This window comes from Herpailurus yagouaroundi, unplaced genomic scaffold (assembly GCF_014898765.1).
Source record: "Herpailurus yagouaroundi ecotype Mexico unplaced genomic scaffold, PumYag 198, whole genome shotgun sequence".
Taxonomy (NCBI): domain Eukaryota; kingdom Metazoa; phylum Chordata; class Mammalia; order Carnivora; family Felidae; genus Herpailurus; species Herpailurus yagouaroundi.
In genome coordinates, this window is record NW_024412429.1 from 10,949,159 (window position 1) to 10,964,473 (window position 15,315).

The following is a 15,315-nucleotide window of genomic DNA, read 5'->3' on the forward strand; positions in this document are numbered from 1 at the left end:
TAAGTTTCACATTTATTTCATTTGAAATTATTTTTGGAGATGACGAATCCCTTTGTTATTTGTAAGTTTTATAAGTCACACTGGAATTCTACTCCAGTTTTTGGAATACAACAAATACACTCAATTAAAGCAATGGTACTACAGGGTAGCATACAATTATATCCAAAAGGAGAATAAACTTGCTTCTTTTCTAGAATTTCTTCCCAGCATAAGATGGTTCCCAAAATTGTGTCAAGAATGTAAGGTCCACGGAAGCAGGGGTTTATTGTTATTATGGCAGTCCCCGCACATAACACGTATAAGCCACAGGTATTTGTTTGAATGGAATCAGTGAACCTAACCACAAAACTTGGATTAACACATATATTTAAGTTAATAGTGAGATACATTGGAACCCACTGTTTTCAGTGTCAACCAGAACCACTCAACAGCTTCAACGAACACTGGCAATGAACGAAATCTGCTTTCAGTTGGGCTCTACAATATGAAATGACAAGCTAATACATTAACCCAGATAATGGGAGAATCAGAGAGAAAACCTCAGAACAGAAAAAAGGCAGTAGTAATATTAATTTAACATCACAGGTTTTCTGCTCTTAACAATCACAACTGTTAAACCATCAATAGAGCTCTAAATAATCAGCAACACCTATGTACCGTGAGCCAAGTGCAAGTCAATATGGATATAAGAAGATGAGCAAAATGAAATCTCTTAAGCTTGCAATCTTGCTGGAAAAAAATGCCACATAATGGATCTGGGCCAGGCCATACCACGCTGTTTCCCACATACAGATCAAAACCAAGTTGGCAAAAGAGAAATTCCAAATACAGTTGCCACTGGAATAACACGGGGGTTAGAACTACACACTCAAAAATCTGTGTATAACTTCTGACTCCCCAAAAACTTAACTATTAAAGAGGCTACTGTTGACCGGAAGCCTTACCAAAAACACACTGTCGATTAACACGTATTTCGTAGGTGTATTATATATTGTATTCTTACAATGAAGTAAGCTAGGGAAAAGAATATCCTATTAAGAAAACCATAGCATTTCCATAAATACATTTACAGCACTGTATTTGTGGAAAAGAATCGCGTGTTAAGTGGACCCACACAATTCAAGCCCGTGTTGTTCAAGGGCAAACTACAAAGGCAGTGAGTGCTGTGTAAGCTCCAAGCCTGAGAGCTCAGAAGGCTGCAATACTGAGGGAAGACATCACAGAGGAGGAAGGGTGTGAACTGAGACTGGAAGGTAGGAGAAATTTGAAATGCAACATAAGGACGGGATTTCATTTGAAGGGAAGGCAAGGTGTAAGGTTAGGTTCAAAGGGAAGGAAGTTAAGAGCTCAATACAGTTATGAGGCTCTGTTATTGGGGGTTAGTAGACCAGTTTGAACTTTGATGTCTTTTTTCTCTAAGCTGTTTAATCAATCAACAGATGGGCAAAAAGTAATATACCAGAGCAAACAAACAAATTTAGTATTTATTTTTAAATCTGATTTGTAGGTATTTTAAGCTTGTAGACTTTTCTCTAGAGTGGTAATACATTTTAGGTGCCTAAAACAAATACTAAAAAAATATTGCCAAACTAGGATTAAAAGGTGAGGAATACTAAGTATGAAGAGGAAATACTAAAAATTTTTATTTAAGTATTAGGAAAAATTACGAGATGACTGAAGTCCTTCATTCTACTCTCTCTCACCTTCACCAGTACTGAGCTAGGACACTGGGAACAAGAGGTCCTTTGGCCGTTGACTCCCCATCTCTAACATGGAGGAAGGCTAGACCAGAGGATCTGGAGGATCTCCAGCAGGGATAAAATATTGGGACTCTAGCACAATAGAGCTCCAGGAAAAGACAGAGGGAAAATGCAGAAAGGAGGAGACAAAATGAAGAACAGGTCCTGTAATAGGGTTTTGGAGAAAAGGCCTTCCTGAGTTGTCTACACCTCTCTTAGGGTTTGGTTTAAAAGGTGGGGGCGGAGGGAACAGGTCGGCGTGCTTCTCCCCAGAACAGTGGCAGCTTGAAGGGTACCCAGAGTGGAGGGCTCTGCCACTGGTGCGCTCCTCTGATGACCTACAGTCTACATTTTTCTTCTTCCCATTCTGTTACAGAACACATGTGCTCCCCCTGGATTTTCCTTACCATTCGTTTTAAAATGACCTCCCCCATACCTGTTTTTTTGGTCAGAGTTTCTATCGAAAACTAGGAAAAAAAGGGCACTAAAGGCAGGCTTTGTTTTTTTTCCAAAGAACATGCCAGCCAACGGGGTGTATCCATGGATCTTTGGATTTGTGGCACTCTAATGCCTCTTTAGAACTGTAAACCACATGAACTGATAATGTATACTACGCACTTCTGTCCACCCACCTTTCGGAAGTAAAAGTTAAACAAAGCTAAGCGTGATTTTGGTAACCAAATGCTATTACAGCCAAACAAGTAAGCCCTGAGAACTGACCCCAGGAAAAGTTGTACCGAACAAGGGAGGTATTTTTAAATCTTTGTCCTGGCTTTCTGCATATCCATTCACTCCACGGGATGTTTAGGCAGCAGCCCTGGAGCAGGATGGAGAGGTGGTCACTACAGATTCCAAGGAGGAGAACCAAGAACAGAAGTCTGGCGGAGTGTGACGCGTGCGGCTGTGGAGGAGGAGAAAGAACGGAAACCGCAGCCCCGCTCACAGGAGGAGGGTCAGCAGAGCGCCGCTGGGGAAACCACAGGAAGAGGGCCAAGGAAGGAAGAAGAGGCCAACTGAGGCAGCTGCCACAAAGAGGCAAATAAAGCGAGAGGACCGATGGGGACCTTAGCAAGAGGGGCAGTGTGGGGACAGAGGTGGGGACAGATGAGAGGAGAGGGGCAGCGAGGAGGCAGGTAGGGGAGCAGAGACCTCACTGGTTCTTAGGACATTCAAGGAAGAGGACCGGCCTTGGGGCTGATCTCCCAGCTTCCAATCCCACTTCTGGTATTCATTATCCGTGTCAATTTCTATTTCCTCCCCCAATACTGAGACTAACAACAGTCCCTAACCCACAGGGAGTGGATTAAATAACAATCTTGCTTCTTTAGGATTCTTGACTTAGCTGTCCACAACAAACGAGAAGGCGAGAGATATTCATGACTGTGAAATTTTAAAGTCATTTATTTAGATTTTGAGAAGATCTCTTAAGAAATTCATGGAAAAGTTATGATTATCTAGTCTTTCTTTTTAATCTTTTTAATGACCCAGGAATATTTTACTCACTCCCCTTTTTTACTTCTCTACCATAAATTTCTCTGTAGAACTCATCAGCAGCAAATTTTTAGCCTTTTCTATGTTTAATAGTATAATTTTATATATATTTCCTTAGCTGATTTATCATCTCATTATTACTAACAGCTTTACTTAGTCCATTGACGACACAGAAGGCACGCTTATCTTGTAAAAAAGAACTAACCCGTGTTGGCTTGTGCCTGCAACTCCTGATTTATTATTCTACAGAATTACACATTTCTTAATATGTTCAAGTCTTGATCAGAACCAAAGTCAAGATCAGTGGTCTACAGTTTGTAGAACTTTCCTTTCCTAATATATTTTCTCATTTTTTTATTTTGAGGCACCTCTTCTATTCACTGCAATTGTTTTTATAAGTGCACAGGATTTTAAATTAATTAAACATAGCAACAAACTCCAGAAAATCAAAGTTGCCTTAATTCAGAGGAAAAAATTAGAACCACTGGAAAACAGCTGAAGTGTATACTGAGATATAGTTATTAGCATTTCAAATTCTAAGTTACTTTTGACTGAGATAAGCCTAATAAAACGACGAATCAGGATTTGAGAAATTAAGATTTGAGAAGTGTAAGGAAGAGCACAGCTCTCTCTCCTTAGATTAGCTTGGAAAAAATTAATCTCAAAACAGCACCAACAGTCATGATAGTTTGAAATGAATGCAAAGTTGGTTTTCCTGGGCTGCAGGAACAATCACACCCAAAAACAGGCTGCTTGTACTGCTGGGTCCCAGCGTGTTTAAGTTATTTTCCAGTGAGACTGACAAATGTAGGCTTCAATCGTTAAGTAAATATGAAGCTTGCAGGTTTCAGCTGGACTTAGAAGAAGGAGAAGCATCCAAGGAGTGATCAAATAGATAGTGGCGAGACAAAAACAAAAAACAGGGTGCCTGGGTGGCTCGGTTAAGCGCCCAACTCCAGCTCAGGTCATGATCTCGCAGTTCGTGGGTTCAAGCCCTGCACGAGGCTCTCTCTGTTGTCAGGGTGTCAGGGTGGAGCCTGCTTCGTATCCTCTGTCCCTCTCTCTCTCTGCCCCTGCTACGCTGGTTCTCTCTCTCTCTCTCAAAAATAAATAAACTTAAAAAAAAAAAAAAGAGGTAAAGAAAGAGCAAAGGTTCTTATTAAAGAGCAGCACCAAAAGGATCAGAGACCTACATGGGGGTAGACACACATTCTGGCCTCCTACTCATTTGCCAAGATGATGCCAACAATGTACTAGCAGGGAGTCAGATATCGGAGTTATTTTTCCCAGTGCAAAAAAACAGGAAAAAAAGGCCAACTGTGAATAAGTGTTCAGAAACTTGACCAATACTGAACACCGAGACATTTTAAGAAACAAGATAAAAATGTATTTGCTGACTGGCAGATAATGAAGTGGTTAAAAAAAAAAAAATCAAATTTCTCATATTTTAGTTAGATGGATAAACACTTTTTGGTACAGACATGCAAAAGTGAAAAGCTTCAAATTCTTTGAAAAATCACTGAATTACCGGGGAATAATTTCCAACTATGGTTTCTACAAATTGAATTAAGACTACAAAAGCAAGCTGCTAGTTTCGCCGGAAAACAAACGCAAAGCCTTACACAGCGGGGCAGACCGGGTGAGCTGCTGGTGTAAAACCGTCGTCCCACAGTACCGCCGCCTACACAGTGAGGATGAAGGGTTATGGAGATGAGTTCACAAGAACTGACCCTACAGGTTTATTAAACATGCAATGAAGGGGCGCCTGGGTGGCGCAGTCGGTTAAGCGTCCGACTTCAGCCAGGTCACGATCTCGCGGTCTGTGAGTTCGAGCCCCGCGTCGGGCTCTGGGCTGATGGCTCGGAGCCTGGAGCCTGTTTCCGATTCTGTGTCTCCCTCTCTCTCTGCCCCTCCCCCGTTCATGCTGTCTCTCTCTGTCCCAAAAATAAATAAACAAACAAACAAAAAAAAAAAACATGCAATGAATATTCTGCCGTGCATGCTGGGCATTAAAGAAAAAATGAAAAATTCAAACGATGACGATATGTTACATACTGCAAATAGCACTGAATTGGCTCTCTTGATAATTAAATTTTTCTTTAGTAATTTTTGGCAGATACAGAGCTAGAAAAAACACGGTGAGGTAAACTTGAGTCAGTTTACCGAATATTTAAATATTTATAAAGTCTTAACTTATCTTTTCACTTTTAATTTGTATTCATTTATGACATAAACCTCACTCAGCTTATAACCTCAGAACGGCCGTGATTTTGGCAGTGTTACAATGTCATCCGCCAACAACTGCAGCCCGACTATTAAACTGTACTAATAAAATGCCAAGCATCCAGAATGTTAAGTAGAGAAAAATTTGGAAAAAATACAAGTAACTAATTTTTAGTTTTAAGCCAAAGATTTGCACATACAGGAGTCAGGTAAGAGTAGTTACCCGTTCTCTTTGCTCTAAAGCTTCCACCAACTATTCTCCTAAACTTCCAACTTCCAAAGTAATTGATGGTGTACTTCTGTATCTCTATGTGAAAATGAAGTCAGACTCCCCTAATAATGCCTCTTGCTGATTTATTTATATGGTTTAAGAATTACTAACAAATTAAAAAAAAAAAAAAAAAAAAAGAGGGGCTCCTGGGTGGCTCAGTCGGTTGAGCGTCCGCCTCCGGCTCAGGTTGTGATCTCGCAGTCTGTGAGTTCGAGCCCCGCGTCGGGCTCTGTGCTGACAGCTCAGAGCCTAGAGCCTGTTTCGGATTCTGTGTCTCCCTCTCTCTCTGACCCTCCCCCACTCATGCTCTGTCTCTGTCTCAAAAAAATAAATGAACGTTAAAAAACAAATTAAAAAAAAAAAAAAAGGAATTCCTAGCAAATATACGTCCAAAAGGCAAGTCAACCTGAGAAAACACTACAGGCCTGGAAGACTGTAATTCTTCCGCCCCTCCTGTGTCTGCCCTCTCACTGTTACACATCACCTCTTTCTTTACCTTATTCTCAGCTCCTCTGCCTTCCTCACCCTGCATATCCCAAGGATCACCAGTCCCCGAGACTGAAGGATTAGTTTTACTCTTTCACTAGGCTAGCTCAGTCCACACGGTCTTTCACCTGGTCCACTCAACTGCCCTTCACTGGTCTCTGGCAAGTCCATCCTCCACAAAGTGGCCAAATTCATCTAAATTGCAAATCTAACCACTCCTTGGCTTGAAATCTTTTAATAGCTTTGCATTTTCTATAGGATAAAATTCAAATCTTTAACCTCTTCAACCTCCGATCTTGCTACCCAGGCAGAATTTAACTACTTTCAGTTCCCTCTGGTTTTTTTCATGGTTGTCCTGACCTGAAAATAGTTCTCATTTCTCTTGTCCTCCTCCTTTGCCTATAAATATAATCCACTCTCAAGGGCTCAGACTCCTAGAATGCCTTCCCACTCGGCCTCGCCCACTCCCGCAACAACCCCCACCCCCCAACACTTCTAGCAGGGAGACAAGGACACCACAGGACAACTGATCTGTTAATAGGCCTAAGCCTACCAACTGACTGTGAGCCACTTAAGGGCAGGAACGGGGATTTAATTGCGACTGGAACACAGGGGTTCAGTAACTATTTGAAGCAGGGAAAATGAATAAATGGATTAACGAAAGTAGAGTGGTAAACCAAAACAGTACTCAGAGAACCTTCGGTCGTGGTGGTTGCACTCCCAACCTGGGGGCCATTCAGTAAATCCTGTTCCATGGCGAATTCAAACTTCAAAGTCAACTGCTACTAACGGAAACGCGTGGTTTCCTGTACTATTTCTTATACTCTAGACCACAAAGAAAGAAGGTAAAGAAAATACTACCACAGTCTAATCGTAATCACAAGTGAGGGCAACTCTTAAACTGTGGGAGAGTTTAGAAACTCCGCATTTGATAATAAAAGCAAGTCCTATCCGTTCAGCCTTCCTATGCGCTTAGGGGAGCTGACGGGACCTATACAGTGAGCTACGTCAGACTACACACCTTGAGTCCAAAGGCGGTATCCTCCGAGGTCAAGACTTCAACCTGAAATCATAAGGAAAACATAATTTAGGCACTCTGAAAAACGTTCTTTGAGTCTAGCCAGACACCAGAGCACGGGCGTGGCCTGGAACCAAGAGTTTGGAGAAAACTGGGGTTCAATGTACGCCCGGAGTCCAGAAAGACGGGTCTGGGATTCTCTTCAAGAGTTGGATGGGTCGAAATCCAGGTCACTGCCCTGGGCTCCAGTTTTGTAACAGGGTGAGCTCCTATTAAATTAATCTGTTTGCCATCGTGGTGACGTGGTGGTAGGAGTTTCTCAAAATGATCTGGGGAAGTTAGGAGAATCACCATTCCCAGTTCAATCACAAGATGTTGCATATACTTTTTGATCTCTTATGGACAGTGAGGGGAAAGTTATGCTTCGTAGTGCAATCTCATCATGCTTGTGAGGCTGCTAGTGATTTCTTGCTCTGCTCACAGCGGAGTGGGCAGTCCTGAGTCTGTGGAATGCTGCAGAGCAAGGCTGCCGAGAGCAATATTCGGGAAAAGGCAGGCCGGGTCTAAGCAACAAGTTGTGAAATGATGGCAAAACTTCAAAATTGCCTGTCAGTCTTGTGCATGAGAAGACAGAGCTCATTAACATGAATTTAAAAAGCCGCATGGAACAATACGTGTATTGATAATTACTGTTTTTTAAACATAATTATTCAGTCTGGTGTGTAAAGCTTTTAACTTTGACTACTACAAAGTACCAATATATGATGGAAAAGAGCAAGGAAGGAAGGCGATACGAATGTTTTTACGTGTCTGCGGGAGACAGTGGGCGGGGGGGGGGGGAGCGGTGGTACGAGACTGGCAGGTTGGCTGTGAGTTCTAAACCCTTTAAAATCAGGCCTTTGTGGTAGGTGTTGAAGTGGAAGGCACACAGGCCTATCCAATGGCTCTTGTATCAAACAAAATTGGATTCGTCCCTCGAGGGCAAGGAAAGAGAGAGAGGAAGACCACTTCGAGAAGACTGTCATCCAGTAGGGGGGTCGAAAAAGAAATGAGGAACAAATTGTATTCTCCAACTGCTTCGCTGAAAGTGATGCTCTCCCACCACCTGGCACCTGACAGAGACTGGGGGGGGGGGGGGCACAAAGCAAGAAAAACACACGGTGACGAAGTGAGAAGGTGACTAGACTCGTTTCGATGAAAACCATATGTTGCCGATACCAAATGTGAAATGTTGGATCAACTATAGTACAAAATCATTATAAGACTCACTGACAGCATGTCTGTTTACGCTCTGATTTCCAAAGCTGATTGTTAGATTTAGAAGCAAGATCTTATTATAGACTTTCTTTAAGGGCATGGGGGGCAGGGGGGAGCAACGGCTATTGGCAATTTACTGGCAATTTACGTATGTTTGAATTTCCTAAGTCCTGTCTTTCACAACAGGAGATGACTAACCTCAAATATTTTTACATTAAAACTTCTAATCAACAGTGAAGACTTTTGTTAAAGGCAAAAGACAAATAACGCATTTGCTGAATCTTAACTACTGTAAAAGCTATTATATGACATTTGCTCTTAAATTATATACATAGATCATAGCTGCATACATTAATGTTAGGTATATTCACCCTCGATGTGATATTTTAATATACATACAATTACTTTCAAAATGTATTAGAAGTTTAAATCTACAAAAAAAAAATCCCCAAGTGAGTTCTGCATTTGCTTAACATATTATAAAAAGCCAAAGTAGCAAGAAAATTCAATAGCAAATAGAAATCTATTTAAAGCTATGGCTTCAATGTATCTGACAACTTGAGATATCAGCAAAGCAAAGCTTTCAAGTGGAATTTAGGAACAGTCCGCGTGGCTCTGTTGGTAGACAGAGACACAGACAGACCTTGGAGTATGGAGCCAGGAGGTGGATCTCAAAAGGTCAGCCCCCTCCTCCACCCCAGATTCTATCTTCAGGAGGGCTGAAGAGGTTCGCAATTCCTAAGTATTGACCAATTTAATTAAACCGACTCAAAAAGTGTATTTTGTTTTATTCAAAAGCACTGTGGTTTTTTTTTTTTTTAATTTTTTTTTCAACGTTTATTTATTTTTGGGACAGAGAGAGACAGAGCATGAACGGGCGAGGGGCAGAGAGAGAGGGAGACACAGAATTGGAAACAGGCTCCAGGCTCTGAGCCATCAGCCCAGAGCCCGACGCGGGGCTCGAACTCACGGACCGTGAGATCATGACCTGGCTGAAGTTGGACACCTAACCGACTGCGCCACCCAGGCGCCCCTGAAAAGCACTGTGGTTTAAATACATATGCACTCCAGCTCTCCTGAGCTGTACTTTAGATTTTCCTTTATAGTTTGTTTCTGTTTCTGAGAGGCTTTATATTTCAATACCAACACAAAAACAGCTGATTTAAAAGCCATGAAATTAACTTCCATTTAATAAAAGAGAAAGATCAATGTCATACAAAGGTTTTCCTGTTGGATCTAAGAGCATTTTTACCTAAGTTGGAAGGAATCCCCCTCTAGTGGGAGTAAGGGAGTATTTCAACCTTTACAAATAATTTTCAGGTAGTAGTCATTAAACTTCACTTTCAGCAGAGATCTGCTGAGTTTTATCCTTTTGTCAGTTTAAATCTTTTCAAAACAGAAAATAAGTATTTTATATTTCACAAGCCTCAAACACCTATAATTCCTACACATATACTAGAAGTAGATTTGTGTTTATCTGATGGGATTTTAATTACTAACCAACCTTTATCACCAAATTTAATGTGGCTATAAAGTAGTCACAATTTGAGGTTAAAACAGGAATGTACAACTAGAAAAAATTAGTACATCTCAGTGGAAAGACTTAATAATGTACTGGGAAGAGAGAGTGCTGACAGTTTACATCCACCTGACTCTTTAACAAAGACTTTCTGGGTATTTGCTGCATGCAAGGCATGGTGCTTAGTGCTACTGTAAAAGAGAAAAAGGGACGAATTTTACTCTGGTCCTAATGCCTGAATGAAATGTATTGAAACATTCATTTAAAAACTAAATTCATATACAGAAAGGACCAAATGGAATTATCCGTGGTGTCACTTCTCTTTTTAAACTTCAGTCTGGGCCGGGCGAGGGGAATTTAAACTGGCAGTATTATAAAAACCGCCCAGAAGAAAGGTCACAGGTTTTGCCCACTGTAAAATTAGGACATATTCCCCCCAATGTTCTCCTTCTCTGCACAGACGCTGTAACAAGTGCAAAGACAGAGGACCCTGCTGAGAAGCACAGCTGGCATCCCAGGGCACAGAACTTGTCAGGGGGTCCGGAGCTCCCAGGTGTGACAGGCTGGGAGCGAGCTAGCAGAGCAGAGGCTTTCTAAGTCCCAGACAAGGCCCTTTCCAGTAAATCATGCTATTTGCAATGATGCTACAATCAACTCTTTTTAACACCAGTGGCTAAAACGGTTCCGTCCGTAGGGAACTTTGAAAATCACCAGGAAACCGGCAGCAGGGCGATGCCTCTGCAGCACTCTGCACAAAAAAACCTTCCAGTGGCTTCCCTCTCCCCTGAGTAGCCTACTGAACCCTACCTCCACCAAAATTAAATTTTTTTTAACGTTTATTTATTTTTGAGACAGAGAGAGACACAGCATGAGCGGGGGAGCGTCAGAGAGACAGGGAGACACAGAATCTGAAACAGGCTCCAGGCTCTGAGCCATCAGTACAGAGCCTGACACGGGGCTCAAACTCACAGACCGCGAGATCATGACCTGAGCCAAAGCCGGACTCTCAACCGACTGAGCCACCCAGGCGCCCCCTACCTCCACCAAAATTAAAACAAACCACTTGAGTTTCCAGTCATTCAATCAAGAAAATCAGGAAAACGTGAATTTATGAATTTGGAAGTGAAACAGGTTGCACTTTTCTTTCTTGAACCACTTCTGAAGTCCCTTCTACTTTCATCTCTAAAGCAGAGAATACAAAAATCCAGCAGTGTTTCCATTAAAATAAAGCTATGCAAAAAGTATGTCCCATTTTAATAAAAACTTTTTTTCCTAAAGTCAGGATCACGCTGTCACAAAAAGAAGAGACAGTGATGCTTTGTAATTGTATATAAAGAATCTTATTCATAACCAAAAGGATGCAAATCCAAACTCCTAACGTTATTCCATTTTTCTCACTAAAGATTACCAAGATTAAAAAGGTTGGTTAATTACAATACTGACAAAGGTGTGGGAAATCACATCATAGCCTTGCACTGATTATGAGAACATATGTTGGAATAAAGTGCAATTTAACAGTATCCATCAAAATGTGTATGCATGTGATTAAGTGTTAAACTAATAATTCTGATACTCAAGTGCAAAAATATTTACCAAATGGTTTATCTGAGTTGTTTGCAACAGTAAAAAGCTGAAATTATCACACTGCCAAGCAATGGAATGCTATACTGCTATTAAAAAGGAGGTACATCTATGTGTGCAGGTAAGATCTCTATGATATTACACATTAAGTGAAAAGAACCAGAACCGTGTGCACAGTATGCTAACACCTGTATTTTTTTTTTTTAAAGTGGGGTGGGTTATACACTTGATTCACTTAGGCCCCTTCTGGATATGTAAGAAACACATCAGTGATTACCTCAAGGGAGAGAACTCGTTTTTCGCTGTAGTTTGTCTTACAATGTTAAGAATTCTTTTTGCCACGTGCATGTGTTCCTTGTTTAATTAAAAGTAGTTAACAGAATAAGCCCATAACATAAAAACTGTCCAATGTCCATAATAATCACAGAAATGTAAGTAAATGTCATAATCTATTTGCTAGAGAACCTATCTTTATGGTCTCATGTGTGATCAAATGTTTATAAAGTATGTGTACTATGCCATTCTTTGAAAAAAATGAGAAATTAGGGGAAAATGTACAAAAATATGGGATGGTGGTTAAATGAAGTGTGGTATTTCATACGACAGACCGTTACATACTCATAAAAAACTCACTTTTCATGAAGTATTTTATAACATAAGAGAACACTTACAACACGTTAAATTTTAAAAGTAGGATTAAAAACAGAAATTTGACATTATAAATATCCAAGTCTATCCATTTGTTTTCTTCATGCTTTCTAGAATGTGTGCCCATGCTGGAAAAGGTCTTCCCCACCCCAGGATTTTTTACATATTCATTCATGTTTTCTTTTAATATGTTTGACTTTCATTTTTTACATTTAAATATTTGATCCATCTATAATTTATTTTGAAATAACAAGGGGAAGAGGTGACTCAGTTTTAATTTTCCATTTGAATAACTATGGTGCAGAATAATCCATTATGTTCTCTAGTGATCAGAGATACCATATCTTTACCATAATTAAACACTAAAATGATATAAATTTTGCCTCTGGTTCCAGGTAGGGATGGGAAGAGCAAAATTACCTGTGAGGTATTCAACCTAAAGGGAGATGGGAGTTGAGGGGAGGAGAATGGTAATAATCAACAAGAACGTGATCGAATTTGCAGTCACAGTATCTGTCCACAAGTAATTCATTAAGAATTCAGATGCTCTTGGGGCGCCTGGGTGGCGCAGTCGGTTAAGCGTCCGACTTCAGCCAGGTCACGATCTCACGGTCCGTGAGTTCGAGCCCCGCGTCAGGCTCTGGGCTGATGGCTCAGAGCCTGGAGCCTGTTTCCGATTCTGTGTCTCCCTCTCTCTCTGCCCCTCCCCCGTTCATGCTCTGTCTCTGTCTGTCCCATAAATAAATAAAAACGTTGAAAAAAAATTAAAAAAAAAAAAAAGAATTCAGATGCTCTTGAAAAAAATAATGTTTGCCTAGAATGGTGTGCCTGCTTCGGTTGGGCCAGAAAGAGCAATATACCATTAAGGAGAAGCAGACATTAATAAATAAACTGCCCTCCAAAACCATGTCCCCAGACTGATGACCATTGCAAGTACGGGACAAGCCCCTCCCTCCGCCCCGCCTCTGTCCGTCACATTCACAAATACATAGCAGCTAACACTGGGTTGCAAAGTTTTTATTTTGGCAAGCAAAGAAGGTGTTTTCGTCTTTTTCTTTCTTTATTATTATTGCTTGTTATTCCTACTTTTACTTTCACTATTATCTTACCTTTTTGTAATCCATTGAAAAAAAAGAACACTTAAAAAAAACCACGCAAAACCTTGCCAGCCTTCTCCTCTTATTAATTCTCCTCATTCTCCTTATTAGCATGTGCAGGCCACATGACAGCTCAAGGACACGGCTTGCTGAAACCGCTCAGTGTTTGGTTAGCTGGTAAGAGAACGCACAATGACGCCTTCTACTGCTCAGTGCTGCTGAGTAGAAGCACCATTCTCCGAATGTATTCAAAATTAACTAAAAACCTATCTCTGGTTAGGGAACCAGTAAATATGAATAGCGATGCTAAATTTCATCTGGGCAGCCAAAGAGCATTTCTGTTATACCCAATATAGCGTAATATGATCTCAAGACAAACAATGGACTGGATATAATTATGCTTTTGACTACAAGTGCTATGCTCACACTATCTTCTCTACTGGGGTGTTAGCTGTGTCTTCGTATGCTAGGCTATTAAATTTAAACCAAAGTTGTCACCATTATGGTCACACTCCTCTTTCTAATTAGGTTCTCTGAGTGAGGATACCTTCACTTAAGATTTGCAAAGCAATCACAAACTCATGAATGGCTCAGAGAGAAAAAGACCTTGAGTGTGGAACAGAGTGTGTACAAATAGCCACCACTATGCAATGTGACTTTACAGGCCCTTCCACCGAAAGGTGGGATCGATTTCTCCACTCCTTTAAGCGGGGCTGGGCATGTGATTTGCTTGGATCGACAGAACGTGGCTACAGAATCATACTGTACCACTTCCAAGTCTAAGACTCAAAAGGCAGAGCATACTTATAATCACTCTCTTGAAAGTCAACCAGCTACCATGAGAACAAGCTCAGACTAGTTTGTTGGAGGACACAATGGTTCTGTTACCACATCACCCTAGCCAAGAGCCAGTCATCTCCAAGGAGCAGAGCCACTTAGCTGATCAGGAGCTGACTTAAGAAGGGAGAGCGAGCTCAGCAGAAACCAGGACAATTCAGGCTCAGACCAATTTGTCAAACTGTAGGATAGTGAGCTAAATAAATGGGGGCCTTTCCAAGCACTGAGTTAGGGGTTGGTCTGTTGCATAGGAAAAGCTACCTAGCACACTGTACGACTCTACACCACGGAGCTCTAGGTGTCCTACATCTGCTGGCAGGGTTCCCGGCAAGAACGCTACGACAGTAAAGGCAATTCTGAGAGCTGTTACGTATCTATGCAGCTACGTCCGCCTCCGCCTCCACTCCCAATTTGAAACTGTCCAAGACCATAAAATTTGCTCTGAATTCTTTCCTGTGGTCCACGAGCAGCTGAGCAGTAGGGCTCCGGCTTTGTCTCACTGATCTCCAATCCCACCTCTGTCCCTCCAGGCACAATGTTTCGGCGACACCAGCTGCCTTTCTGTTCCTAAGAATGACCGTTTCTTACATCAGGGCCTCTGTACTTGCTGCTCCCTCCTCCTGGAACACTCCGTATCAGATCTTCCCATCTCTGGTCCCCAGCATAACACTTCCACTTTGGTTCAAAGGTCACATCCTTAGATAGCCTCTCTTCCTCTCCTGCGTTAACACCTGAAATTTGATTGCCCATCCCTCTACTAAATGTAAATGTCACGAAAGCAGGGACGTCCTGTCTCATTCACTGCTGTATGTTTCCTACCTAGAGAGTGCCTGGCACAGAGTAGAAGCTCAAGAAGTACTGTGGTTTCTTTTCCCCAGTAAATAAACACGAATGGTTTGAAAACTAGAACGCCACAAGGGGGCGCCTGGGTGGCTCTATCTGTTCAGTGTCTGACTCTTGATTTCAGCTCAGGTCATGATCTCACAGCTTCACGAGTTCAAGCCCCCATGTCTGGCTCTGCACCGATAGTGTGGAGCCTGCTTAGGATTCTCTCTCTCTCCCTCTCTCTGCCCCTCCCCTGCTCCTGCTTTCTGTCTCCCAAAATATATAAACAAACTTAAAAAAATATTTAAGCATTTATTTTTTTT

The 15,315-nt window shown here is 41.5% G+C and overlaps 1 protein-coding gene across 10 annotated transcripts in view; it reads right to left on the reverse strand.

Moving 5' to 3' along the window:
- ARID1B (AT-rich interaction domain 1B) overlaps positions 1-15,315 on the reverse strand; it is a 457,423-nt gene that overhangs the window by 174,435 nt on the left and 267,673 nt on the right. For 6 of the 10 annotated variants that reach the window (XM_040448793.1, XM_040448787.1, XM_040448788.1 and 3 more), the window contains one exon: positions 7,232-7,273. The exons of the other annotated variants lie outside the window; for them this stretch is intronic. In XM_040448793.1, the coding sequence (XP_040304727.1) occupies positions 7,232-7,273 (42 nt within the window). The remainder of the gene's footprint in view (positions 1-7,231; positions 7,274-15,315) is intronic. 10 annotated transcript variants of the gene reach the window in all.